This window comes from Gadus macrocephalus, chromosome 14, assembly GCF_031168955.1.
Source record: "Gadus macrocephalus chromosome 14, ASM3116895v1".
Lineage (NCBI taxonomy): Eukaryota > Metazoa > Chordata > Actinopteri > Gadiformes > Gadidae > Gadus > Gadus macrocephalus.
Genome location: NC_082395.1, coordinates 8,189,907 through 8,216,412, shown reverse-complemented (window position 1 = coordinate 8,216,412; position 26,506 = coordinate 8,189,907). Strand labels below are relative to the sequence as shown.

Below are 26,506 nucleotides of genomic sequence, written 5' to 3'. Positions count from 1 at the left end.
ACAAAGCTTTTTTAATTGTATACCAAGTTATTCCTTCCTCAATCATTCATCCCTGCAATAATAACCCACTGCATACCTAAACCTTGCTGCTTGTGGCCTTCTGTGGCCTCCAATTATATACAGTCAGTCTCGTATAGTGGAATGTAAGGTTTATAGGTTATGAGCCAGGGTAAATAGCAATGAACATGAGAAAACTAGGCAGCTTGAATACAGAACCCTTTTATACAAGGTTAAGAGCAGCAGACCATGTTCTGTGATACTATGGGTGAGATGGTTTTTCTTGATAAGTAGAGATCTCCTAATCTTGGCTTTCTGTTGTACACATATTTAAAATAAGGATATGTGTAGGATATAATCAAAACCACTTTAGGATGACAACCTCTGCACAGGAACACATAAAAACACATTTAAATGGCAATTCAATTCATTTTGATGCCGTCGTTCTAAGCCAGGCTCACAACCACAAGAATATAGTCATTACAAATTTCTTGGTTTCCGCTGACTTTATAGGAGACCAGTCTTCTTCGTGGTAAGAACAAACCACTCAAAGCTTTAAAAAAGCAAGACAGAGCCAAAGCAACTATAAACGTCAAATTCTTGAGTGGTTGAAAGAGGCACCTCTGAGTATAGGTGGTCTATCAGTGTACAAGGTTGTAATTTATCTTCCATGCTGTTGGCTTTATTCACAGGCCAGCTTGTAGTTGTGTTTTAACATTTTAAAAAAGTCTTCAATCGGAATAGTCAGGTTTGCAAGTGAAATACTGCTTTTCCTACAGTTGGCCATATGTGTAGTTTAGTAGGAATTAAAAGGGAGGAAAACACTTAGTTGGCAGATTTTTTAGTAAGTGGCATGCTTCCTGTTTACCCTTTAACAGGGCATGAGAAGGTGTGCTAGGGACATGCTAGTTAAAACGATTCAACCAACCAAGTTACTTTGAAGGCCAGGTAGAAGATACAAATGATAAGGGGTTGACATATTTGGGGATTTGCTACAAATGGAAATAAACACAACCTTTAAGGATCTTTTAATTTTTCATCCTTTATTTAATCATTTGTTTTGGTTAATTGTGCACATTATCCCGTAGGCCAGTCCAAGGTGTAGAAACTGCAGATATATTAGAAAGCCAAGTAATCCTCTGTCTGCTGTAAGCAAACTGCGTTCTGCACAACCCTTTAATTGAACAAATAAAAATAGAATGCTAAAGGCTTAAGTTTAATGGACAGTATAGGTTCTGATTCCCAGGTCAATATCTTAAATCGTGGCAAAGTGTTAGAACACATTGAAAATGACGACATCATTGAAGCCTTTAACCAGAACGTTACATGACCAGAGTGTGATAAAATGTTTACAAGTCCGACTGGTTAGGTGTTTATTTTATTTTTTTTACAGTTTCACCTCCCAAACAACCTCAAAAGGGAAAAGAAATGTCACAATGGGTACATTAAAGATGGGTTACAAATCCATTAGCAAATTTCCTTTCATCAGCAATCAATAAACAAAAACCTTTCCTGTAAGGAATGAAGCAGACGTATGTTACGTGTTGTTAAGTTGTGTGACAATAGAAGTTGGAGGTTAAATGTTCTTAATATTCCATGGAAGGCAGCAGGTCCCATGTCTTTTGGTTTTCCTGGCAACTTTTTGAAAACCACAACAGAACATATACAGCTGAAGCAGTACCAAATAGGGTATAGGATGAATTGAATGAAAAACAAATACAGTCCTGGGTACTATTGTTCAAGCTATACAAGATATAGCATATTAAATTATAAATTGAAACGAAAAAAAAATACAAATTTAGGAATCTGTATACCAGTACCTAAAATGTAGAATGGCCGATTTGTGGTTTGCAGCAGTGTGTGCAACTGCCACAATAGACAAGAACCATTACCAGCAGAGTACCTCGCTTCAATAAATCTCCAAGAACATGGAATTGGGACAAAGCAACAAAATTATCAGATTTTCTTTGGAAAAAGTTGACAATATGGATATTGAGCAACCAGGTGGGTAAAGCTCATTATGACCGCTTTATTTTTAATACTGAGTTTGACAACGGATGGTATTTAAAGCAAAAGATCAGAATAAATCTACTGTAAATAAAGAATGGGAAATAACTTTTCAAGCAAAGTGTTCGATTTTATTCATTGTGCTTTAGCGTGGGAGAATTTTTTGTATTAGCAATTACAATGCAACATTTCCAGGAGGCATGGCTTTTTTGGGAGTGCGGTGACAGAACAGGGAAGATCAAAAAATGACAAAAGCAATATTTTAGTAACCAAAAAAAAGCTGATGCAATAGCAATCAATGTCCTCAACAAAAGCAAAAATAATTTACTTGTGTGCACATTTTGGGGATTTTTTTTTTAAGCCAAGCACAGGTGCCACTTGTTTTCCACGGTTTACCTACATCTTCGACGAGCATAATGAGGTCCCACATAAAAAACTACTAACGTAATATCTATAGACTAGGTACATTGTCCCAGCACTTTAGACATTGTATCCACAGATGCTGCCATTATAGGACCAGGCTCTTTGAGAATGAAAACAATTAAATCATGAACCTATAAGGCAGCCCCCCTCATTTCTGCCATTTTAAGGAGTACAGGAGCGATGTGGCTCAGAATAACACGGATGTTACGTTTACACCGCTGTAACCTTATTTCAGCCAATACAGAAAACGATGGAAAATGAATACATGGAGAAGGAAATGCATACTGATCAAGAGCAGGATGGAATTTGCAAATGGCACTCATCTTCATTTGTCGCCATACTTCCACGGACATTATTCAGAGCCTGCAGCCAAGCACAGGAGCCAGCCAGGCGCTGAATGAGTTAACTTGATTTCATTTGAAATGTATTTAAATACACACAAAAAAATGAGCATCCTTGTGTTCTTGCCTTTAATAGGTGATTAGCGTTTGTCCATGGAGGCTTCTCATTATCGTTTTCTAAAGCGCTTAAAAATGTGTTTAGATAGTTCTAACTCTAAACCCCTCGAAAATAACACGGTTCTCTCAAAGGAAGCAGTTTTCTGGTTAATTTTTAAAACCTCCTTACTTTGCCCTCAGGTGGCTCATGTCTTACCAAGTTTTTAAAAGCATCAAAAACAGAAAAAACAAGAGAAACTAAAGGAGAAATGGAAAATGGCGGCAGCGATGGGAACCTCCAGAGACGTACGCGGTGACGTCATGTAGTTTGCTGGTGGTGGGCTTCTCCTTTGACTCGTTTTTCTCCTCAATGCTCTACGGCGTATTCCGTCGGGGTTGTTAGTCTGCCGCCAATTCGATACCATAAACCGTTCTCCCCTACGGTTCCGCGAGACACCGATCAGTCCAAGACATCTTTCTTTCGAGTGAATAAAAAAACACAAGAAGAATTTGGAAGGTAATCCAAACAAAAAAAGAATCCCAATGGTCCAACTGTAGCCCAGTGTGGTAGTTGTGTGATTCCGTATGAACCAAGCTGTAAGCTCAGTTAGAGGTAACGCTGTCCCGATATACGACATCCCCCCCTCCCCAAAACCCCCCCATACCTTATAACAGTCCCTCCTTGTGGCATAAAAAAACAGCAGTGGTGCACAGAGAAGAGAAAGCAGTCACTGGGGGGGGGGGGGGGGGGGGGGAGGGGGACATTGTCACTCTTTTTGAATGCAGCGCGCTTCGCTCACTCAACCACAAAAACAATGCAAGGGACACGGTGAAGGAACAGCTGGTTCTCTGGAAAGCAGGACAGGGGGGGGGGGGGGGGGGGGGGAGAGAAGAAATCAAACTTGTAAGAGAAGAGGGCAGTGTTCTTGTTCATGGGGTGTGCATGTGAGAATCTGAGTGTAGTCGAGAGCAATTTGAAACTGGTGTCTAAAAAAGTTGAGAACTGTTGTGTTGGGTGTGAACGGGCAGGTGTGTGCGTTTGTGTGTGTGAGTGTTTGTTAGTGTGGGGTTGGAGGGGGAGCAGGGACGTCTACAGCAGGTCCACCCGGCGGTAGTACAGCAGGTATGCACTGCGCTCCGCAGATTGCTTCACCACGTGGTACTGGTTGATAACTTTAACAGCCTGGTCGTCGATGCGCAGCCAGCCGTTCAGACCAATGTGGAAGACATCTGTAGTGTAATGGCCGCCCGTTGCACTGTTTCCGTGGTGATAGACAACTGGGGTGGGGGGGAATTGGCAATGGAAAACAAAGTCAGACCATGTCATTAATATCTGCCCTGGTGAAGTAACAGAGTGCATCAAATTTAAAGTTAAGAAACAATCAATAATTTTCAATGAATTCCAACCACACCTGCAAATAGCCTGTACATTCTGAGGCCTTTCACCACTTTACTCCGCACTCCAGTGGATAACAGATCTGAAAGAAATAAAGTATAAATACAAACACATTTATCTCTAGACCGTTGTGACGGAATCCTAGCACCGTAGTTCGGTTTTAACAATCATCCTCTATGTGCGCAATGGAACATAATATCACTGCACTCATTCCCTTTGTCAAAATATATTGAAACCCTCATTCTACAATAAAATTTCAATCAGGAACGTTCGAGGTGTGAAACGCATGTTGCTGCATACGTGTCCAGACCTACGCCATGAAACAAATCCCCTAAATAGAGAGGAGTGTTCTAGGGCTGCAGGATATATCGGCTATGTACGATATATCGATATAATTTCCAAGGGGATACAAGATTTGACAATATCGTTTATATCGATATGCGTTAAAATGGTCAGTTTCCCGCTCAAGCGTCTACAGCGCTTGCCTTGGAGACTGTGAGCGCGACCCCTCCCCCTCTCACTCTGTCTTTCCGAACGTGCCGTGTGCAAAGACGCCTCATTCCCGCCCCCGCCGCCCCCTCACAACACAACAAGCATGGAGGATACCCGTAAAGAAAACGAGACGGCGGCGGGAGACGAAATTGTTTCAAAGAGGAGAAACAACGGCTCCATAATGTGGAAATAGTTTGGGTTTAAAAAAAACCAGATGAGCAGCAGCTGCAGGTCATCTGTAGAGTGTAGCAAAACCGTTGCGACTAAAAGTGGAAGCACGACAAATCTGTTTCACCATTTACAGCAGCGGCACAAAGTGCAGTATGAGGAATGCGTAAAACTCCGTGGCTGTGCTGCTGCATCACAGTTTCTTCTGCCCCGAAACCAGGGCCGGCGCTCGGCAAATGTGTTGGGGGCGCCCTCTGGTGACGCTCTTAATTAATTAATTAAAATATACGAAACAAGCGAAATGAAACCAAACATGTTCCCAAATGGAACGGAGAAGGGAGGGGGCGGGGGATTAAAGTTACGGCGCACTGAAACCCTCACCGTAGTACGCAGGACAATGCGACGAAGCCAATGCTCTTAATGGTAGCTAATGTGTGTAACCTACAGCTTTATATTGTTTTGCATAGGTGATTATTTTGTGAAGGTGAAAAACGTCCCTTTTTTTTTTAACATGTTCATTCAATTCTGTTGAAAATAACGATACAAAATCACATGTTGCAGTCATATGGACCTATGTTTTAATAAAAGTGCTTGCAACATCTCACATGTGGCTTTTGACTTACATAAAAAACATCTAACCCACTCTATAGAAAATATCGAGATATATATCGTATATCGCCATTCAGCCCAAAAATATCGGGATATCATATTTTGCCCATATCGTGCAGCCCTAGAGTGTTCCAATCACAAGACTAAAGTATAGCGAGAAGAAGTAATTAGTCAGAAGTTAGTTGTAGAAAACGCCATTGGTCCTCATGGGATGTTTAGATCTTAAATGTTCAAGGAATATCTCCCGAAAAGCCGGGGACAATATGTTGCCTTCCTGTTCCTTGTTGCAGAAGGGGGAGGTGTTTTTTTGAGTAACCGTGAAGGCTTTTGTACAATCGAGGGCTCGTACCTTTGCTGATTTCCAGATCGACAGGGTAGTCAATGTGTTTGGTCAGCTTCTGGCATCCTCCAGTCTTCTCAAACACAAACCTCTTGAGATGGAGAACCAGCACCGGGGGCAACTCTTCCAGAGTCACTCTCCGACTGATCTCAATCTATGGCGGGATAGAGAGAATGCCCTTTAGTGCTTCGGAAGGAAACCGCCACAGCTCCCAAAGGATAGCCCCATAAAGTGCACTGCCATCTCAAAGTTGAATACAGGAAGTTTAACAGAACAAGCGGTTCTCAGTACTATTTGAGAGCTTTGATGTTGACTGAAGGATTGCTTAAAGTACCAAAAGGCAAGTTCAAATGGGTTTATAGTTGCTCTAAAACCCCTGAAATGGTTGTCTCAATCAAGGAAGCAGTTCAGTTAGAATGTTTCCCCAAATTATCTGCCTCTAGAACAAGGCTTATTCCCATCCTCAATTTAGAAAAACACTTGCCAACTCCATTGCAAATTTGCTTTGCTATGACGCAGATGTTCCATGACAAAGCTCGGACAATACATGGGAAGCCTTTCTGTGTTTGAAAGACAAGCCATTATGCTCAACATACTATCCTCAGTATTGTCAAGCTGCATGGCAAACTGCATGCAAGGGTTGTGTCCAACAATCTTTTTACTTTGAACTTGACAATACATGACACATTGAAACTAGAGTTTTAAAATGGAGGTAAGAGAAGTAAGTATCATTACAGATAAGTATAGGAACGAAGCTGTACTCTGGGATCCGCAGGACACGGTCCAAAAGTCCTGCTGGACATCCGATACCCCATCCCACCTTCAGCTCAGCCAATCCCGCTACCACGGTTTGGGCGACAAAGCCCAGGGGTACAGCCCAGTTACATTTAATAAAGTATACATTTGTAAGGTAAAAATACTTCTAAGAGTTTATGGTCGGCTAAATCCCGCTCCTTGCTTTTATTTTCATCCATTTTTAATCAATGTACATTGTGTTTGGGGACTGAGCCAAAGGGGCTGATTGGTCACTGCTTTGGCCGTCACAGCCCCACGCGACCGTGTCAGCGACTCGCCGCTCACAGGGAGGACGATACACTTCCTGTCAAGGTATCGACTGGCCCCAGAAGCCGTTGACCGGGCATCCGGGCTGATGCACGACTAATCGACGCAGGGTCGAGCTCGTTGAGAATCCGCCACAAAAATGTTGCAGCGTTGGAAGGTTTTAAATTATAGTGTACACTGCGTAATTCGTAGTGTAGCAGCGCGTCTCATGGATAAAAAAAAACCTGCAGTTGTCTAGGGACATTGTTCACTTTGAAAGGGACTCCAATTTATATTTTGAATATTGGGTGGCTATTAGGTGCAGATTTAGGCTATTGTGCTTTTCTTCAATAGAACCACAATGTTGTACTTGCATTCGATGAAATGGACACGGCGGAGCCTTCACAGAGTTGGGGACATTATACAGAGAACCATTTGAGCTCTGGTTATATTTTGCTCATTTCTAATGGACAAGGATTTACATTTTATATTTCAGACATTTAGTTTATCTTGCCGTGCTTATTTCAACAATCCGATCGTATGAAGCAACACAGAAATGTAGTGTTCTTTTCACAAGATCGTTTCTTACTCCAGAAATAGTTTGGATGACTACTTTTACTTCATTATCATTAATGACTCGACTAGCGAGGTTAATAAAGATATTGGCTTCCCTACAAACCTCTGCTTATTCCTTGAATGTTTATAGAAGTGCTTTTTGTTTTTCCTCTGAAGGGTACTTGAGGCTCCGAGTTATGTCTTGCCCATTGCTAACCTCCGAGAACAATCGTGGTACATCATGTTCTAGGCCAGCTTCTGCCCACAGCAATGCTATAAACACAGGGGAGGAGAGGACCCGAGACGGGGCACAGCAGACATACCTCCTGCTTAGTCTTGGAGGTGTAGCCCTGGACCGACTCCCGGGCCACCAGGGTTTCCAGGGCCTCCTGAACCGTGCGGATCTTCTCGGACTGGATGTCCAGCTGCAGGGTGAAGAAGGGCTGCAAGGTGGCTGACTCCTTAGAGTTCTGCTGGTACACCACGGATCTAACAGGGAGACAAGGACAATGAGGAATAGTTGTGGACTCTTCGTGCCTGCTGTACAAATTATTAGCATTTCACGGTGTTCAACATTGATACATTTTGCAGTTCTGACTGAAAATACTTCAGTATTTCAAGTATCAAGTTTATTATAGCCATTTCAACAATATAGAAAATACAGTTGATAGGAGTGTGTTTTGGTATGCTCACATGTATCGCACAACAATAACAACATAACAAGACAAAAAGCCAAAAACGGCACATAAATAACAAGTACAACACTTAACACACATAAAAAACACACAATGCACGTGTCGCAGAGAATTGCATGTCATTAGAATTCCTGTTCTCCTGCGGAATAACCATTGCATTTAATCAGGTTGTTGGAATCTATCCCTGCCAGAGAGTGCAAATCAGACCCCAAGACCATTTAACCCAGCACTGCCTTTCTCTCCGGGTGACACTGAACCAGGGAAAACCATCCTCTGGAAAGCTGGGGAAACGAGTGGGGGCTTGGAACGCGCCCAGCTCGGACCTCGTACAGCGTGACATTTAGGCTTCCTACACTGACACTAGAAGCTTACTCCACTAGTTTGGAGACTCTGCAGTTTGCAAACGTGAAAACGTAGAACTTTGGCATTTAAGGCTGCGGACCACAGACGAACCACAGGGGCTGTTATTGTGACAAGAGCTGAAACCCAAAGGTCTGGTGTCTGGCTAGACGCACCCTGTAGCAGTGTTGTTTGTGATGGTACGGTGTATGCTGAGGTTGGTCCTTAGCAGCAACAGGCCCTAGTTTAACCCAGTTAACCATGGCACAATACTATTCTGGCTCTCTGTTTATACACGTTACATCGAGGATCAAGCTTAGGGATACAAGTTTGAAGCCAAAGCCAAGATAAGGTTATAGAAGATGTGTGGAAAAGCCTACAGCATACCTGATGTGTCCCCCAAAAATATCAGTGATGGGAGTGCTGACAAAGTCAGCTTGGCGTGTGATGGAGGTCTTGTTTCGGGGTCCGACCTGCTCCCACTCCTCCTCGCTCTCTTCCTCCTGTTTGTCCGCAGCCTGGTCCTCTTCGGGCTGGGCCGCGGGCCCATTGCGGGTTGGGGATTCTGAAGGGGTCCAAAGAGAATGACAATAAACAATGGTAGTAGAGGTAATGGACCAATGGTTTAAATGGGCACGAGTAAACTCTGGATTAAGTTACTCTCACAGTAGCCATAACTTTAGGTTTAACTTATTTTTTCCACTTATATCACAGAGTTCACTTGTCTACAAAACAAGGAGTTTATATTGATTCAGCAAAAAATTTATAATTCCATTTAAATATTAAATATAATCTTTTGTGATAGAGTGAAAACAATTTAACTTGTAAATTAAGTAATGGAAACTCCAAATTAGTTTGGAGTCATTTGGACTAAGTACGTTAAACAAAACATAAAAAATGATGTGCCTTAGTTTCACTCTGACCTCAAGCGACACAATTGGTCTGGATGAGTGAGTATGGGATTGTAGCATGCCTAGGAAGAGTGGCTGTCATCACAGCTTACATAACAACGTGGAAATATATTCCACATGCCATATAAATATAAAACAAACATGGCAAATACAGAGCAAACCAACAAGCAAAACAAAATAGCTCATCTTATACTGAATGATATTATATTAAATGACAATGCAACATTAAAACAAAGAGACACTATGTTTGAAAGCCACTAAAGTGCATTTTAAAACAAAGTACATACGCTATATTTCCCATATGCATTGCCATTTTGTGTTTAGATCACTTCCCCTACATTTTATATTCTCAATTTGTATTATTTTTGTATACATTTAGTCAGAAGTATCTCCTCTGGGTTAAATAGAGTACCCTTCTGTCTGCCAAAATACAAAAACAGGCATCACTACTTTAATAGCACAATGAAGGTCAACGGGGTGTTCATGCGGTTCAGGCCTTTTTCCCTATGCCATCAGACCCTTCTCTGTTTCATTGAATTCCGATCATTCTGATGAGCATGTACCGTCTTCATGAGGCGAGAGGAGTTTCTTCAAGGCCAGCATCTCCTCGTGCAGTCCGTTGAGGGTGAAGCCGAGGTACTCCTCTGCATCCTCTTGCCGACCCTGAACACACAACACCGTTTCCCCACACCAATTAAACATTGTTTCCTCACCTCGAATCGCCACAACTACAAATTGACGCAATGCACGCATGTTGCACACACTCGCATGAGTCAACCGGGAAACTTGTGCGAGTGTTCATGGAACGGACTGGACACGCAAGATAAGATGACCTGAGAAGCGCTCATCAACAGAACTTGTGCTGAATCCATCAAATAGTTTCAATTTGAATCATGAATGAGTCATCAGCAATTATTAAAAAAAAACATTTTGTTTACTGACTGCATATTACTGAGTACATAGAAAAGAAAAAAGGGTTTATGACATTTTAATCTGGGTACGATGGCGAAGCAAAATCCTACCTTCTCGGAGAGACTTGACTTGATGAGTGTAAGTAGTCTATAAATGTACGTTGGCTCAAAGGGTACACCTGGTCGAATGTCTTTCACTAGCTTATCACCAGCAGCTGAGAATTGAACAAGAGCATTAATAACAAAATGAGAAAAATCAATGGCGAAACTTGAGGACGTCAGGATGCAGGCAGACCGACTTACCTTGATGTTTGGGTTTTGATGGCACGGGCATGGTGTTGAACTCATTTACAAGCCTAACACTGTTGGGAGCAGAGGTATACACAGTGGTGGTTACTGATCAAGGTATGATTGCTCATTCACAATGAACCACCATCTGGATAAAACGTGTTTGTGTGATGAAGGAAGGAGTTCCGGGTTACTTACAAGTTGTCTATCATGGGTGTGGAGGTGCAAAGTCTCTTGGAGTCATTATGCAGAGGAATGGACTTCATTAAGTGATACATGGGTGGGCATGCAATCAGCGCCTGTAGGGTCTGAAAACTGAGTTAAGAGGAAACAGCCACTCTCCATTGCGATTAATGCATCATTGACACCCATATGCTTCATTGAAACTTAACTTACAGATGAGAGCATTCATTAAAAAAAGAAGCTTGCCATCACATTCAAATGTCTCATTTTGAATAAGCCTGGAATGAAATAGAAGACCAAAAGATGTAATTTTGTATAAGTCACATCATGGCATAAAGATGCTCCTCTCCCAACTGTAGAAATGTCAGGGAATAGGGAAAGCGTTTCTCTTTAGTCATCACTTTGCACATACTGGTCTGGTTAGATTAAAACACCAGACAACCAGGGATTTTCCTGGCTTTATTTTGGCGTCCTTCTACGTTGTCGTCCCGTGTTGAGACGTGACATCACAAAACAGTGGAAACCATTACATCGCTCATCTCAAATTGCAATGCATACCAAACAGAGCAATATATTGTTGAGACAGGGCAATTTTCATTCTGCTCATCCTCTTCAAGTGAATATGGTATTGAGCAAACAAAGTGGGAAATTCCCTGCAATTATTGGGATGCATTCACATGACCTCTATAGACGTAGATATCAAGAAAGCATCAGGTCAATGATAGGCCAGAGGGCACAATTACGAATGTAAAAGGATACAGCGTTGATATAACACCAGTTCCCCTTGTTGATCAGTCCCCTTGGTTGTAAAGACACTGGTTTGTGTATCAACTTCACATTGTCAATAAGTTCTGGAAATGAAAAATTGTTTAAAAACAAAATGAACAACTCCATGCAGTCAAATTAAATGTACCCTTCCGAAACACATCGGTTTGGTATTATGCGGGCGTGTACCCACGGTTAACCAAAAGCCACCATGTCCCTTATTCCACTCTACCCTCATTTGCAAATGACACAACTGGTTTGGATGAGTGTGAGCAAGGACAGGCCTTACTACTACCATGGTAACGTGGACAAGTATTCAACACAATGCATACACAACACAAATGTAAAAAAAAAAAAAAAAGGCATAGAACACCAATATAAGCAACAAAAAGTAATAAGGGTGCAAAGAAAGCACAACCAACTCAATGCTGCCATCTGGTGGGGACGAACAATCATAGAGAAGCAACAACGTCTGGCTTCTGCCAGACACGCATAATGAAACGATAGCACCCAAACCGACCACAGGCGCCAATCTCGAGAAGACAAACGCATGCATGTGGTAATAACACTACCTGCAAGTTTAGGGGCCAAAGGATCCTCTGACACATGGACAGGGCTCTCTTTGACCTCCCCGGCTTTCTCCGGTTGCTTTGGCACCACAGGGGAGGGCGCCACGACCTCCACCACGTTCTTCACCTCCACAAACGCCTGAGGGCCCCCAGGCGGAGGCTTGGACTTGTGGAAAAGGCTAGCCCAGGATTTGGGAGGGTTGGCCGAAGGGGCGGACGACGCGTGAAGCTGCTCGGACACAAGCGGGGCCGCAGAGTCTGGGGAAGCCGGCTGAACGGGCCCCGACGCCTCGCACCGCTCCTCCGCGGGCCCCTCCGTGCCGTCCACGGCGTCGGGTCCGGCCAGCCCGTTGGCCACCCCGAAGTCCCCGGCCTCCTCCGGCGGCGGGGGGGCGGCGGGTTCCGAGGAGGGTAGGGGGCCGGCCGCTGACGCCGCGGGGGGTACGGGGGACACCGGGCAGGGGAAGGGGCTCTGTGTACCGCTGTCCGGGCGCTTGGGGCTCTGGCGGCTCAAAAGGTCCGGCTGCTGATCGGCCGCCGGGGGGTCCTCGGTCAGCCCGCTGCTCTGAGAGGAGGCGGAAGACGAGGACGCCGCGTGGTTACCGTCCAATAAAGAGGCGGCTCGGCCCGTTAAGTCCAAAGAGGAGAGGCCAGGGCTAACACAAGTCCTCTGGTCGACTGTGGCCGCGGGGGCAAAACTGGCTTGCGCCGCCGTCGGTGTGGCAACAGAGACGGGGCCAGAGGAGCACAGTTCAGCGCCCGACAGCGCTTGGGCAACCACATTGTCAACACCGTGGTTTGGGGCACCGAGTGCATGTCCATTCAGCAGCCCTGGCACGGGCAGGCCGTCTGCCATTGTTCCACCGCCCCCGCCGTACCCGGGAGACCCCTCAAGGTAGTTGTAGTATCCCGGGGGACGTTTTTTCTTTTTCCTTCTCTCCCGAGGCCCGAGGCCTCCAGACATGCCGTCCATGTCCTGGCCGTCGGGCCCGTCCTGCCCCTCGGGCCCGTCCTGGCAGTCCTGGCCATCCTGGCAGTCCTGGCCGTCCTGGCAGTCCGGCCCGTCCCGGCAGTCCGGCCCGTCCCGGCAGTCCGGCCCGTCCCGGCAGTCCGGCCCATCCCGGCAGTCCTGGTGATTGGCGACAGCGGACGCCATCGAGTCGGGACCGTCCAGCATGTCGAAGTGGACGCAGTCCATCACGTCGGCCGGCGGGCCGGCGGGCTGCAGGGAGCTCTGTGTCGACGGGCAGCCCAGGATGAACTCTGGGGCCTGGGGGTTGAGGGTGCTGGACACCTTGAAGAGGGGGTCCTTCACCCCAATGGGAGTAGTGTCCATCACCTCGTCCACGCCAAACGCAATGGGCTGGTAGTCTTCTGCTGTGAACGACATTAAGTCAGCAAAGACATTTAAGAAAAAAAAGGTTTCTGCCTGCCTCTCCTTCACAATAGAAACAAGACTTTTCTCATTCCAATCCATACAATGATGCTATGTAATGCTGAACTTTGATATGCATTCTGATTTGGTTCAGACGCTTTTCAATAAATCCAACATGACAAACTAGTAAAATGTGGACGGTCCTTAGCAGTAAGCCAAAAAGGCAAAGAAAAATATAATGTAAACATACAATTCCTAAATTAGATAAATATTAATGTATTTTTTTTATTAACAAGCTTTACATTTGTGCTTATGATTTACTTAAGTCGTCATAACCATTATATCAAGAGCAAATAGGTTATTCTTAATAGAGCATAGTGATAAACCACATCAATAAGAGTCACTCAACATTCAAATTATAGGTTATTTAAGATTTTGTAAAGAGACCAAAAAGAGAAACGTTAGTAGGTGCAAGTCAGTTAAAACACATCAAGTGCCCTTCAAAAGGGTGCAAGAGTCGTCTTTGAAACATGGGTCCCAGACCCCACGGTATAGCAAGTCAAAGTTGGAAAAGGATGGACTTCCTCCAATCGGCCAATTGTTAGTATTTAGAGAAAGAAAATGCAGACAATCCTGCATGTGGATTGAAATCACAACTCAATTGAAGTCAGAAGCTGTACAGATGTTAGCAATCAAATAACTATGCCCATGTCAGTAAGGTTAGAATGGGATTGCTCAGTTCATCGCAGAGGTAACAAGACATTCAAACCTGACCCCAAATGCAGAGAGGATAAAAAATATAATTTTGTCAAGTGTCAGAGCATGCAGAGCTCTAAAGATTAAACAAACAGGCAGGAAAAGATATGGACATTGTTTAGAAAGCCACCAGTTATATAATCCTGGATTTAAATTTGTAAGCAGAAGTACGACACCTATTCAAGTCAGACCCCAAACTCACCGCAAACCTGCCGTCTCAAAGACTCCATAATGTAAGGTACAGCAGGAGTGCAGTGACTTCCTAAATAATCAATACAAATCAAGGTAAGGATCAATTGTTATATGAAGAGGCTGCCATTTAAAGAAAAAAAAAACTGACACATTGGTGGCTTTAAATTTAATGAATGGTGAGGTTGGTTGTAGCTTTACTAATTCTCTGCCTAAACAGAGCTATCAGCCTGCCATTAATAGTCCAACCAACTCAAGCTTTCTTAAATGACTTAAAACACTCAAGTAAAATCATAAAGTCATGACATGGAATTATTTGCCTACCTCCAAGAGGACAGGTGCTGCTTATACAATTTGAAAAGTAACTGATGAACATCAAGTAGACTTACCAGTTGACTGACTGACACAGGGGACTTTGTCATTGAATGGAGGAAGCTAAAAGAATAGTTGAGGTCAAGAGGTTAATACTCAAATACATTGTGGGTTCTACAAAAAATATAAAAATGATTGGCCAATTCTCATCATCCAGATATATCGTAATGTTAACGATTCTCCTTGATAGATGTATCAAATGAGAACAATACAGATCGGAAATAATGTTGACTGTAAATATGGGCAATATTAAATAACAGTATTGTCTTTCAAATGTTTGCACACATGCGATCCAAAGTTCTATTATATACAAATGTTTCTTACCTCAACATAACAGCGTGGAGTTACAAAGAACTGATTGATTTCGTCAGGGCTAAATTCCCCAAAGATGTACTGTGAAGAAAAAAGATAAACATTGCCAAAAGCATTAGGACAGAATATTTAGTAGTAATTAGTGGTGCAACGGTTCACGGGTTTCCCGTGATCCGTACGGATCAACCATCACGGTTCGGGACACAAGTGATCCGCGGATCGGCTGATAAAAAAAAAAAGTCGGACGTGTTTAGGTTTGGTTGTAGTCTTTTCGCTCGGTTTTTTTTAAATATTGACCATGCTTAAAGGAAGCAGGATTATTACCAAATTTTTCACTTTATTTTGTTTTTACACAGTTGAAGATTTTATTTAAAGTCACATTTGTCTTGTTATCTTTATTGTTGTTGTTGATCCGAAAATGATCCGACCCGTGACTCAAAAACCGTGACATGATCCGAACCGTGAGCTTTGTGATCCATTGCACCCCTAGTAGTAATACTTGATTGAAATGTAATTTCTGCCACTGGGGGTCCCTCAATCACGACGATAACAAAGTAGTTTGAATGTAGTTTAATGACGTTGTGAAATGTTGGATCAAGGGAATTGTTGTCCTTAACACAATTGCTGGTAGAAATCTGCCCGATGTGACTGAAAATCATGTTTTCAGACAAGTTATTGGATTAAGGTTTTATTCGGGTTACATTAAGTAACGTTTGACGTCATGTTATTTAATAGTAATGATATAGCCGCAACTACTAAAATACTTCCCTAAACAATGGTCACAACCATAATGCAATCATTTAGGTTGTGCAACACAAAACCATAACAATCAATGTTTTAACGGCGCCAAAGAGATTTAATAGGCTGTAGTTTTTGCGATTATTTTGGACACAAAAATGCAAAAATATTTGAATTCTGAAAAGGCAGTGTACTTTAGACCAACAGATTCATTCAAGCAAACTCATCTATGGAGGAAACAATTTACTGAAGCTAGTAATGTGGATTCTTCAGCTCAGCTCAGGGGAGCTGCTTGTCTTCGTGAAGACAACCAGCTTTCCTCTCTTGGCTATAATTAACTTAATCCCAGTAACACTGTAGCTGAAAAGCTCCAGCACATGCCTTCCATTGACAGTAGTGATGTTCCTTACGACTAGATTCACTGAGTTAACAGGAAGCATTCTGAACAACTAGTCTACAAAAGGGAAAATGCCTAGAAATCTATCAAAACGACGTCTAATCGTGAGCATGCATAATTAACAGCAAAAAACTGAGAGAAAATATATCAAGGTGTAGTATAAACAAAAATACCACAACATCTATAACCAGGTTTGGTGTTGACTTTTTAACTTTGCAGCACTGGTGCTTATGGAAGGGGGTTGTTACTTTTTATGGATATCATAGCAGACTGCTTAATGATTTATCTATATCTATGTCTTAATTCAGAAAATTTATTGTTGTCCCGCCAATAAATGAAAGAACTGGTCTTTCATGTATTTATTATTTATGTTCCATATATTTTTTTGTCCATGCCCAAGCGTTCGTTAATGCTTAGTATTTATGAAGGAGTAATTTACAGGCTATTTTAACCATGCAGTAGGCTGGCGTACCCATTTATTTATCTACCTTAAATATCAATCTCCCCTCTGTGCCACAAAGGTCAGTGTGTTAAAGGTGCTCAAGCTTCGTCGTTCGGGATTCCCCTCCCCCCTTCCTACGATAAATTAACTTCGGCATAATCTGCATTTAGCGTCCTCCTTATCTTTGGCTTTACTGAAATGTAGCCAATCCTTTGAACGCTTCCTTTGTCAGTCATCAGATCACGCTAACAATAGACCAAATGAAGCGTACAAGGGCATGATCCAATTCAATTCTTCTTAGTTTAGTTTAAGCGATTGACAGGAACTCACTTGAATGAAAGACATACTTTGGTGTTTTCCCAACAAGTAAACATAGTATACGAGTTCCAGAAAACATGTTTTTGAAGCCGTTTGCGGGAAATAGGTTTTAGGAAAAAATAAACCTCGCCTACGGCTATTCCCCTCCGTTTCAGTCCCATCAGAATGCGCCGTTTCTGTTGACTGCAGCTTTAATGCAAATGAGCTGCTGCCCATTGACCAATGAGCTGTCAGAGTGAACCATAGCATGGAGGAGAAGTGATTTTTGCTGTTTGCGGACTCCTTGAGCGCTATATCTATATAAAATAATATTATATAATGTATAGGTATTTATATATCGCAGCCAAAAGCTATATGCGCCTCAGATGATATGATTCATAAAGACTGCGTCTGACGTCTCTGGTACTTCGACAAGTAAAGACTCGTATTGGGGGTTATCTCGGCCATGGTTGAGAAGAATTGGGGGAAAGGAACTTTGGCCTTGACTCTCTGAAGTCAATTTTGAACCGCGACATGGAGGGGAAAGGGACTGTCGCCGAGCTCCCCCCACCGGGCTGCCGCCGAAGCTTCTGCGGCAGTCCCGCAGCTCCGGCGGATGTACTCCGGGAGCTGAACTGCCGCCGAGCTCCCCCCGCCGGAGCTGCGGGACTACCGCAGAAGCTTTGGCGGCAGTTCAGCTCCCGGAGTACACCAGCCGGAGCTGCCGCCGAAGCTTCGGCAGCAGCTCCGGCGGGGGGAGCTCGGCTGCAGTCCGGCAGCTCAGCTCCGAGAGTACAATCCCTTTCTCCTCCATGTCCCCTCCTCGGGACTGCCGCCGAAGCTTCGGCAGCTCCGGCGGAGAAAGGGATTGTACTCCTGGAGCTGAGCTGCCGGGCTGCCGCTGAGCTGCTCGTCTGCTGGTCCACAAAATCTTAGCTATGCTCTGATTGAAGGGGGGTGGGGAAGTGGGAGGTAATATTCAAATGTGCCCCCTTCCTACGTAGGAGGGGGTGCCGAAACTGACTTGCTCGTTTGGGAACTGTAGGCGGGGTACTCACAGAAATGAATCTCTCAAAAAAAATCATGTACACAGACTTTTTTCAAAGTTTGTATGCGTGTGGGAGCACCAGAGACCCAAAACACCACAAATCCCAGGAAAATTGTTTTCATAATATGTCCCCATTAAACTCAAACAAATGGAAAATAAACATTTCCATAATAAACAGGTTTCAGCGCTTGCAATGTTTTTCTTATTTAAAGTATTCCCCAATTATCTCTAAAACATGGAATGGTAATGCCAGCCCTCACTCACGGAGGGGAATCGCACGTTGCATTTAATTTTAGTGCAAGTCTCTTTTAATTCACCTATTCATATTCCAACAAATAAAGGTTAATAATCTCAAAAAGGCCTATACTGAGTCTACTTAAGTATTCAAGAAAAAGGAAAACTTTAAATTGCTAATAAATGTTTTGGTGCAATTTTTTATAAATTTTTTTACAAACACTGACAATGATTACACATAACTAAATATACACCGTTGCATTTTAGGAGCATTTGTTACCAAAACTCGACAATTTCTAATCCTGTATAGTTTGTTGGTGGTGCAGGGTGTTACAGGTAAATGAAAGCTACACTCGAGAAAAGATGCAATTAACTTAGTGGCAGCACTAATCCTGTCGCAGCATTAAATGTTGAGATGGCAGGCATAGAAAATGCTATTCAAGCATATTATGCACATCTTTGCAAATGAGCCCCTTCAACACTGAAATCGTACTATAAGCAACGAACAGTCAACTATAATCCAATGGCCTGATGACGTCGGCCATCACAACAGAAAGAATGTCCCTGTGCCCCTTTCCACACACATGCCAAACGTGCCACACTAAGCTTCCATTGCCGTTTAGTTAAACAGAGGATTACGGCATATTAGCCATCTGCATGATTTCCATGCATTCACCATCAGTTATATTGTATCTGTCTATTTGAGTTGTACTGTGGTCTACCTCAAGTACATGGCATGATATCTGTGGTTGTCTCTTGACTGAAAAGTATATATACATCTAGGTAGTGTTGTGGGACACCGTTTTTTTTCTGTTCTATATTCAGTTGTAATTTGAGTCTTTTGTTAACAGGTTAGTCGAAATACTCCAGGTTATATTTTTATTTTATTTAACATTGTTCACAAGAAGTTGACAAAAAAAAAAAAAACAGCCACATTATGAAGATTGACCAATGGTTTATCGGATATGTCCCGTCACCTCCCCTTTCTCGATGATACAAACAAGCAAAAGCAGTTAACACAGACACTGATTGCAGTTTTTAGTGTCAAACTCTCATTGTTAAAACAAACCATTGTATGCGTGAACCACATGATTAACCTTAAGTACTCACAGGGTTTCCCATTCATGCATTTGACTGGTGGCCGGCCGGTCTAATTTCTACCACCACAGTCAACAGCAGTTTTAAAAAAATATTACGGCTACAGAAGATACTGCTACCGAAGAAGTTTGGCGCAAAGGTCTTCCTCAGATCGAAAGCTTCAAAAGTATGGGAAATGTTTAAATGAGCATGCAACGAAATTGACATCTATTCACTGTGTAAAATGACTAATGCATTTCCCAGCAGCACAACCGCAATGCAAACTACACACCTTAAAATAATAAACCAGGTGCATCTCTGGAGGGTAGACCACCAGAAAAGCCGAAAACCGTTGGTCCATCGAGTGTGATTGACAGTTTGCCAGTGCTAATACGCCCCTTGATTTTTGAAGACGAAAGAAAGTACACATGTCAACAAAAAAAAAACGTGGTTCTGTGTGATCATTCACATGACTTTAGTGAATTCATGTTTATGAGAAATTACCAACGAGTTATTTGTAGAAGGGGAGAGCTTTGGCAATTAGTTGCTGCCAACTTAAGCACATTATCAAAGGCTCATCATCAAAGCCATAATCGTTCGCTAGTTTTGTTGTAGTCCATTTATTTTATTCCTATATCTTAAGACTCTAGCTCATGTTTTATTTGATAAAGCAGAAAAATAAAATTGTTCTTTCCATGATTTTCATTTTTTTTTCTTTAAGGAATACAATGAAGGATTCTAGGATTGACCGTGCAGTCTGCATCTTTTAAAGTCTGGTGAGGTGCTTCTCCTACAGCTAAATGCGTAAGAGGGACATGAAGACGGCCCAAAGGGGAAAAGCAATCCATCAGAAGGAGGGCAAATGCTCATGTATGGTCAGATGATTTAACCTGGACATCTCATCAAGTTTACGGATCCGCTATCCAGCTAGACGTTTGTCAGTGTATGCAAGGTCAGCCCTTCATTCATTAGTGGAACACGATATGAGATGAGATCTAAAATACATCAGACCAGATTTGTTGAACGAGATTAAGTTAGCACTCAAAAAAGTACCTATATTAGGTAAGGCCCCTGTTAGGGATGGGCCGATAGTCGATTCTATCGACGATAGATGGATTCCATCGTCGATCGTCTCAAGTACCCGATAAAAAGGCGATAATTATATTTTAATAATTAATTAAAGCGCTGTGGTAGCTATTTTTTCAACTTAAAAAGCCCCGCAAATTGTAATTGAAACTAATTAACTGGCACCGGTGGATAACATACTATGTAGCGCTGACCTGCCGTATTCACTCACTGCTGCGAGAGGAGAGGGGAGGGGCTCGAAACCTACCGGTCTGCTCGCACGGCGAAATGACATCACACCCCGCTGCACCATTTCCGGGTCACAGCTGTGGTACATGAGCTGTGTTTGAAATTGTTCCCTATTCACTCACTCACTATTCCCTAGTGTTCATGATATAGTGCACTACATAGGGAACGAACAAACGAGAATTCGGACACTACGCTGAACATTTCTTAACGTAATTTGCGTCAGTAAATGCGCCGGGTATTTGTGTGACGCAGACAGATGCGCCCAGATTGTGTAAACAAACCGGGCACTCTAGAGGAAAGCTGGAGGTTGTATTGATGTTGAATGTTACATTTCCTTGAACAAGGTTTTTCTTATTAATTGTAATGTTTCATTTTCTTGTTAAATCCCAAATAAATTGTTGATATTTCTAAACGAAAGCCGGAGACTCCATCATTAAATGTAGTCGTTTTCGCCGCTTGCGGTTATTGAGCTTCTTCTTCTCCTCCGGAAAAACACGACTGCATTGCATTGTGGTATATGGGAGTAACACGTAGGGAACATCATATGTACACTCACATTTTGGGTATTTTAAGTGCACTATATAGGGCATGAAATTAACCAGTGAGAATTCGAACAACACTACAAAATAGCGAGCACCCTATATAGTGCACTATATCCGTGATAGGGAACGATTTCGAACACAGCTACGAGCTGTGTGTCATCAGCGTGTGTCATCATGACAGCGCCGCCGGCGCCGACGCATCGAAACTTAAATCAGCGGAGGCTCACGGCTCACGCTGGACCAAGGGGAAGACCATCGTATTTGTTTTTAGGAAAAAATGTGAAAAATAAAAATGCGATTTTTTTCAAAGTGATAAATTATTAGAAATAATTAATATTATAAAATTATTATAAAGATGCCCCCCCGATAGTATCGACCATCAGCGATCGCTAGGGGGCGCTATCGGACGATGGAAGCTTGTAGACGATTGCCCAATCCTAGCCCCTGTATCACTACAGCATAAGTAAGTAAAATCCGTGCCTGATTGTGGGGGGAGGACCCATTGTAGTGGTCGAGGGAACATCAAAAACTCATCCAATGCCTTTCGCAAATGGCAAAAAGGGTTATTATGCATACCATTTTAAGTTCCCCTTCTGAGGGGATGGTTAGTAGCCTGGAGCACATCCTGATCATGTAAGGTAAAGTGATCAGTCAGGAGCTCTAGGTGCCCACATAGATTTCCTGAAATTACAGTGGATGACATAAAATTAGGGATCGACCGATACCGATTTTTTAGGGCCGATACGATACCGATATTTTTTCAGGTGAAGTAAAAAAACAGGTGAAGTAGAACAAGTAAGAACAAGTAGATGAACAATATTTAACAAATATTAAAAACAGGTGAGGTAGAACAAGTAAGAAAAAAAAAAAAAAAAAAAAAGGCGAAAATCAGCCGCGTATCGGCCGATACCGATACACGTAAAAAACGCGAATATCGGCCGCGAATATCGGCCGATATTATCGGCCGACCGATATATCGGTCGATCCCTACATAAAATACAGGCCATCGCTGACAATACAGTAACAGCGTCTACTAAAGCAATAAGCGGTAATGTTAACATCACATAAACACAGCCAGAAAGGCAGTTATTACAGACCTACTCAATAACAACTATTAAACAAGAACTACTGGAGATTTTCAGTGTAAAATACTCTTTCACTGTTTTCCTTTATCCCGTGTATCCACTGCAGTCTCAAAATCTATGCGGGCGTCGCTAGGGCCAGACTGATCCGTGTAGCAAAAGATTGTGAGGTCATGTGATCAGGATGGTCTTCAGCCTAGGTGTTAAGCAATTTGGGACATCCTTAACTGCCTCCGCTCCTCTGCTAAACCAGATGTTGTTTCTCTTGAAAAAACAGGTGTAATGCAACTGATCTTCCCTTTTACTTAGTGCCATTTTGATATTTGAGTAAAATGTAATTGATATGCAGAATTAAGGCAGAAATGCAGCCAAAAACTTTTGTCCTTATAAAGACATTGGCGATGTAACCAGTTAAGGGCTGAACAAGTTATCGATTTCAAACCAACATCGCGATGTAAGAGAACGAGATATGCAAAATCGCAAAGGCTTGGTTTAAAATCGGACTTACCGAGTGGAGATCAGTACGAGTCGTAATATTTCTATTTTACAATTCAATAGTTAAATTAAGATGTTATAATATCCATTCATGCATCAATTAATCTCAACACATAGGCCTGGCCTAAAGGAAAGAGCCGTTTATATGTTGACTGCTTCCAATGTTGTGTTGGTCATACTACAGAATGATTTATTGCTTGTTTAGTGAATAAAAATAATCGCATACTAAATCGCAATATTGGTTGAAATAGTCGCAATTTGATCATTTCCCCAAATCGTTCAGCCCTACCCCACGTCCTATTTTTCCAATATTTATTATCGTTTTTCACTGGCTGTCGTGTCAGGCTACTGTGATCTGCTACATTTTTCATTTACTTACGTTACCCAGAAGGACATTTCCCACCCCCGCTCAAAATCAGGAGTCAACATTCTGTAAATTGTACAAATATAAGTTGCGGTAATTACCGGCTTTTTTATTAATTGTGAAAGATACATTTTCAACGGCCATGAGAAAGCGGTTGACTCGTCCAAGAGAGCTAGCCTTGAAATGCTAACTTTAGCTTAGCCAAGGGTGCATTCAAGAACAATCAAATGCAGATTTATGGTGATGGATTTTAATCCTGCAGCTATCACTGAGGCTAGAATGTTTATGTAAATGTTTTTCATAAATATGGATATCCAATGAATTCCTGCTTGACTGTTGAAACCTAGATGTATCTGCAATAGCTCTGCCAGAACAGACCAAATTCGGCCAGGTTAGCAGCGACTACACAGCGATTGTCTTTGAATGAGGCTATGCCTTTGTGGCTGTTCGGAGCATAGAGAGACAACCATGTTAGAGATCATAGCCCCGCCCAAGCTCGCAGAGCAATCTGGATTTACAAGCATGTTGGACCAGCGAAAACGTGCCTCCTTTTACTCAATTACAGATTTATCAACATAGGAACATTGCAGAAATGTCATATCCAGTGATCATTACCGAGTACCCCCCCAATCTTACACATCCTAAACAGCATTCAGTATTGTCACTAACTTACTGTCATATGTTCTACCGTTGGTATCCTACAAGTATCTGGTTGCCTTGGTTACAGAGTCCTAACATCATAATGTTGAGCATGTTCAGCTGAGGGCATATAGTTTGTCCTTCAAATTATGTTGCAGACTCAATATATTGGGAATGAACCAGCTACAAGAAGTCTACTACTATGATGATCAGTTTAAAATGATTTTAACTAAAAAATATATATATATTGGCCTTACTAAAGTACTTATTGCATGCTGCTACACCTGCACAACAAGTAAACCACCATGCTATGAGAATTGGATTATGATTGCCAAATCCAAATCTCAAAAGATCCAGTCAATAAGTGACATTTGACCCATAAACATTCTATGACACAATTTTAGGATATGCGATATATATTAGTTAATCCAGTTTTTATTATATTGCACAATTAATAAAAATCAAAAATTGAATTCCAAACGATTGTGGTGAAGTTTAAACCAATACAAGCAAACACAAGTGAGTGGTGTCATCTACCTGGTTCAAAGTGACACAGCCATATACCTCAATGTTAAATCGATTTTGACAGCTCCGAGGCAGAAATTCACTTAACAATGGTTTAGGATATTTAGTAAGTTCAGTTTATTGAAAAGCAGACCACTGACTCAGCACATATTTGCTTGGTCGCTCTTAAAATACGGGCCTATCCACATGATGGCAAACTTGTTGGAAATATTACACAACTTATGCGCTAGCGAGTTCAGTTTCATCTAACAAAACAGGTGTTGAAGGCACAACGACCCCTGAATACATTGCACCCACAAGAACGAATGATGTGCATGGTTCAAATGTCTTTTTCCAATTAAAATTGCATCAAGATCAAACCCCTTTCAGCTAAGCTATAGCCCACGCTGTCGCATTTTATTTAGCTAACTAGCAAGCTAGCTCTGGTTATGCCACACCACCCATCTAAAAGCAGCTAGCAAGATTGCAATATAGTCATCTTACTCTATGACTTAATGTGATATAATTTAATCTAATCAACCAATAGAGTTTCAAAGACGATTCCATTCTTCAATAACATGAAACGATCTCTAATTATTCATTACATAGGGCCCGTCTCAGCATTGAGCAGGTGGGTTATGTACATGAACGCAGCATTTATTTCTTTGAATTAACAGTATCAAATGGGTAACAATAGCGTAACAATAATCACACCTGCTACAACCCAGATGCAATAAATGAAAAGAAAGGCATTCATAACAATCTAAATTTACAGCAAACCGCAAACGAAAGTGGACTATTTGAATGAGCGAAGACTGGGCCTGTCACCATGCTGGTGGCGTTTGAATGGGGGAACGGCTCCCTAGCCCTTATGGCAGCATTGGCAAGCACTTCCAGCACACCACAATGACACATGTACTCTGACGGCTCGATGAAAGAACAGACAGTGGTGTCGAATGCAGGGCGTATGCAACACTGTTGTGGGTCAAGTGACGACAAATACAATGATTATTTGTGAGTGCAATAAGGTAGCGTAAGACATTATTTTGCTTGCTAACGTTAGCTGCTAACTTACCTGGTTGCTGTGAGAAGCCATGCTTCCGGTGAGATTTTCTCCCCTCCTCCGATGAGATGAAAACTCTCCCAAGAAGATGTGACGGGGTGTTAGTAACCGTTAACAATGATGGCCTACTTGGACGTCATTCTCATTTTGCCACCAGTGTTTTGACAATATGACTTTAAACCATTTTACAGCAAATCATGCTGCTCCCTTACTGTCATCGCCATTTCTAGCATTTTACTCCCTTGCTAGCTAGCTACCGCGCGGTTGGTGGATACTGACAGTGACTAGCAGCATAGAATAACGAAACCCACTTCCGGCGAATTATTATTCGACTTTTAGCCTTCATAGTAAAAGTAGTCTCTTGGGACTTGATCACTTTGTGTAAAATCTCAAATGGAAATGTCATATTTACCTATTTGAGGTTATTTTGATCATGGACTCCTTAAATTTTTTACATAACATTGGTATATTTGGGGACATTGGCAGGTAAAGATGCCTATTTTTGCATATAGGCATCAGAGTTATCAAAATATATACAATAAATATATATGTAGGCTAATTTGTGAGCTTCTCTATTGTTTCAAATCATCATGAATTTAGCCACAACATCAATCAAATGTTAGAATCCGATAGCAGAACACCAATTCCATTAATGTTTAATTAACATCGCTTCTTTCCCTTGCATGTAGTAGTTTTACTTTGAAAAGCAAATAAACCTAAACGGAAACAGTTTATGCACTCTTGTTTTTGCTGCTCTAGAAAGGACTCCGCGTGTTTGGCAGCCGATGGATTAGATTCAGGAGGATATCGGGCTTGTACATCGTGTCGTCACAACGCAATGCCCGCCTTTATTTCGGAAGTATAGGAGCATAAGCATAAGAATCTTAATGGTAGTAAGAGTGTTTTAGTCATTGTCTAGTAATTAATCATGAAATTATGTGTCATTATGGGGTGGCATTGTTTTGTTAAACTATCAGAGGGATTTTCATGCAAGACGGTTGAGAAACAACGTTTTAATTAGCCTGGGATAGAGGTATATTTACATTCATTTAGGATTTGACTTTACTATAACTTTAAAAAAAATCCGCTCTTCTGATGTTCAATCAAACGCAAATGAGTTCAATGTTGTGTTGTGTTGTG

At 42.2% G+C, this 26,506-nt stretch overlaps 1 protein-coding gene across 3 annotated transcripts; it reads right to left on the bottom strand.

The window, feature by feature from the left end:
• Window positions 1–1,356: 1,356 nt before the first annotated feature.
• Window positions 1,357–25,669, bottom strand: usp10 (ubiquitin specific peptidase 10). 3 transcript variants are annotated; one of them, XM_060070539.1, is made up of 15 exons: window positions 25,379–25,669; window positions 15,143–15,211; window positions 14,836–14,881; window positions 14,460–14,519; window positions 12,130–13,503; window positions 11,552–11,643; window positions 10,808–10,917; window positions 10,625–10,683; window positions 10,433–10,536; window positions 9,974–10,073; window positions 8,887–9,064; window positions 7,789–7,954; window positions 5,879–6,023; window positions 4,277–4,342; window positions 1,357–4,142 (listed from the first exon to the last, which is right to left on the bottom strand). In XM_060070539.1, the coding sequence occupies exons 1-15, from the start codon at window positions 25,397–25,399 to the stop codon at window positions 3,955–3,957; spliced, it is 2,778 nt and encodes a 925-aa protein (XP_059926522.1). In that variant the 5' UTR covers window positions 25,400–25,669; the 3' UTR covers window positions 1,357–3,954. The 3 variants fall into 3 exon arrangements, with proteins under 3 accessions (XP_059926522.1, XP_059926523.1, XP_059926524.1); XM_060070540.1 differs by having other exon boundaries at window positions 12,130–13,500; XM_060070541.1 differs by lacking the exon at window positions 14,460–14,519.
• Window positions 25,670–26,506: the final 837 nt, after the last annotated feature.

Bases quoted from the DNA above. Each gene is read 5' to 3' on its own strand.
- usp10 (XM_060070539.1), bottom strand. From the start codon at position 25,399: ATGGCTTCTCACAGCAACCAG. The intron at 15,212-25,378 runs GTAAGTTAGCAG...TTTTCTTCACAG, and splicing joins TGGCTTCTCACAGCAACCAG to TACATCTTTGGGGAATTTAG. The intron at 9,065-9,973 runs GTACATGCTCAT...GGACCCCTTCAG, and splicing joins CCTCTCGCCTCATGAAGACG to AATCCCCAACCCGCAATGGG.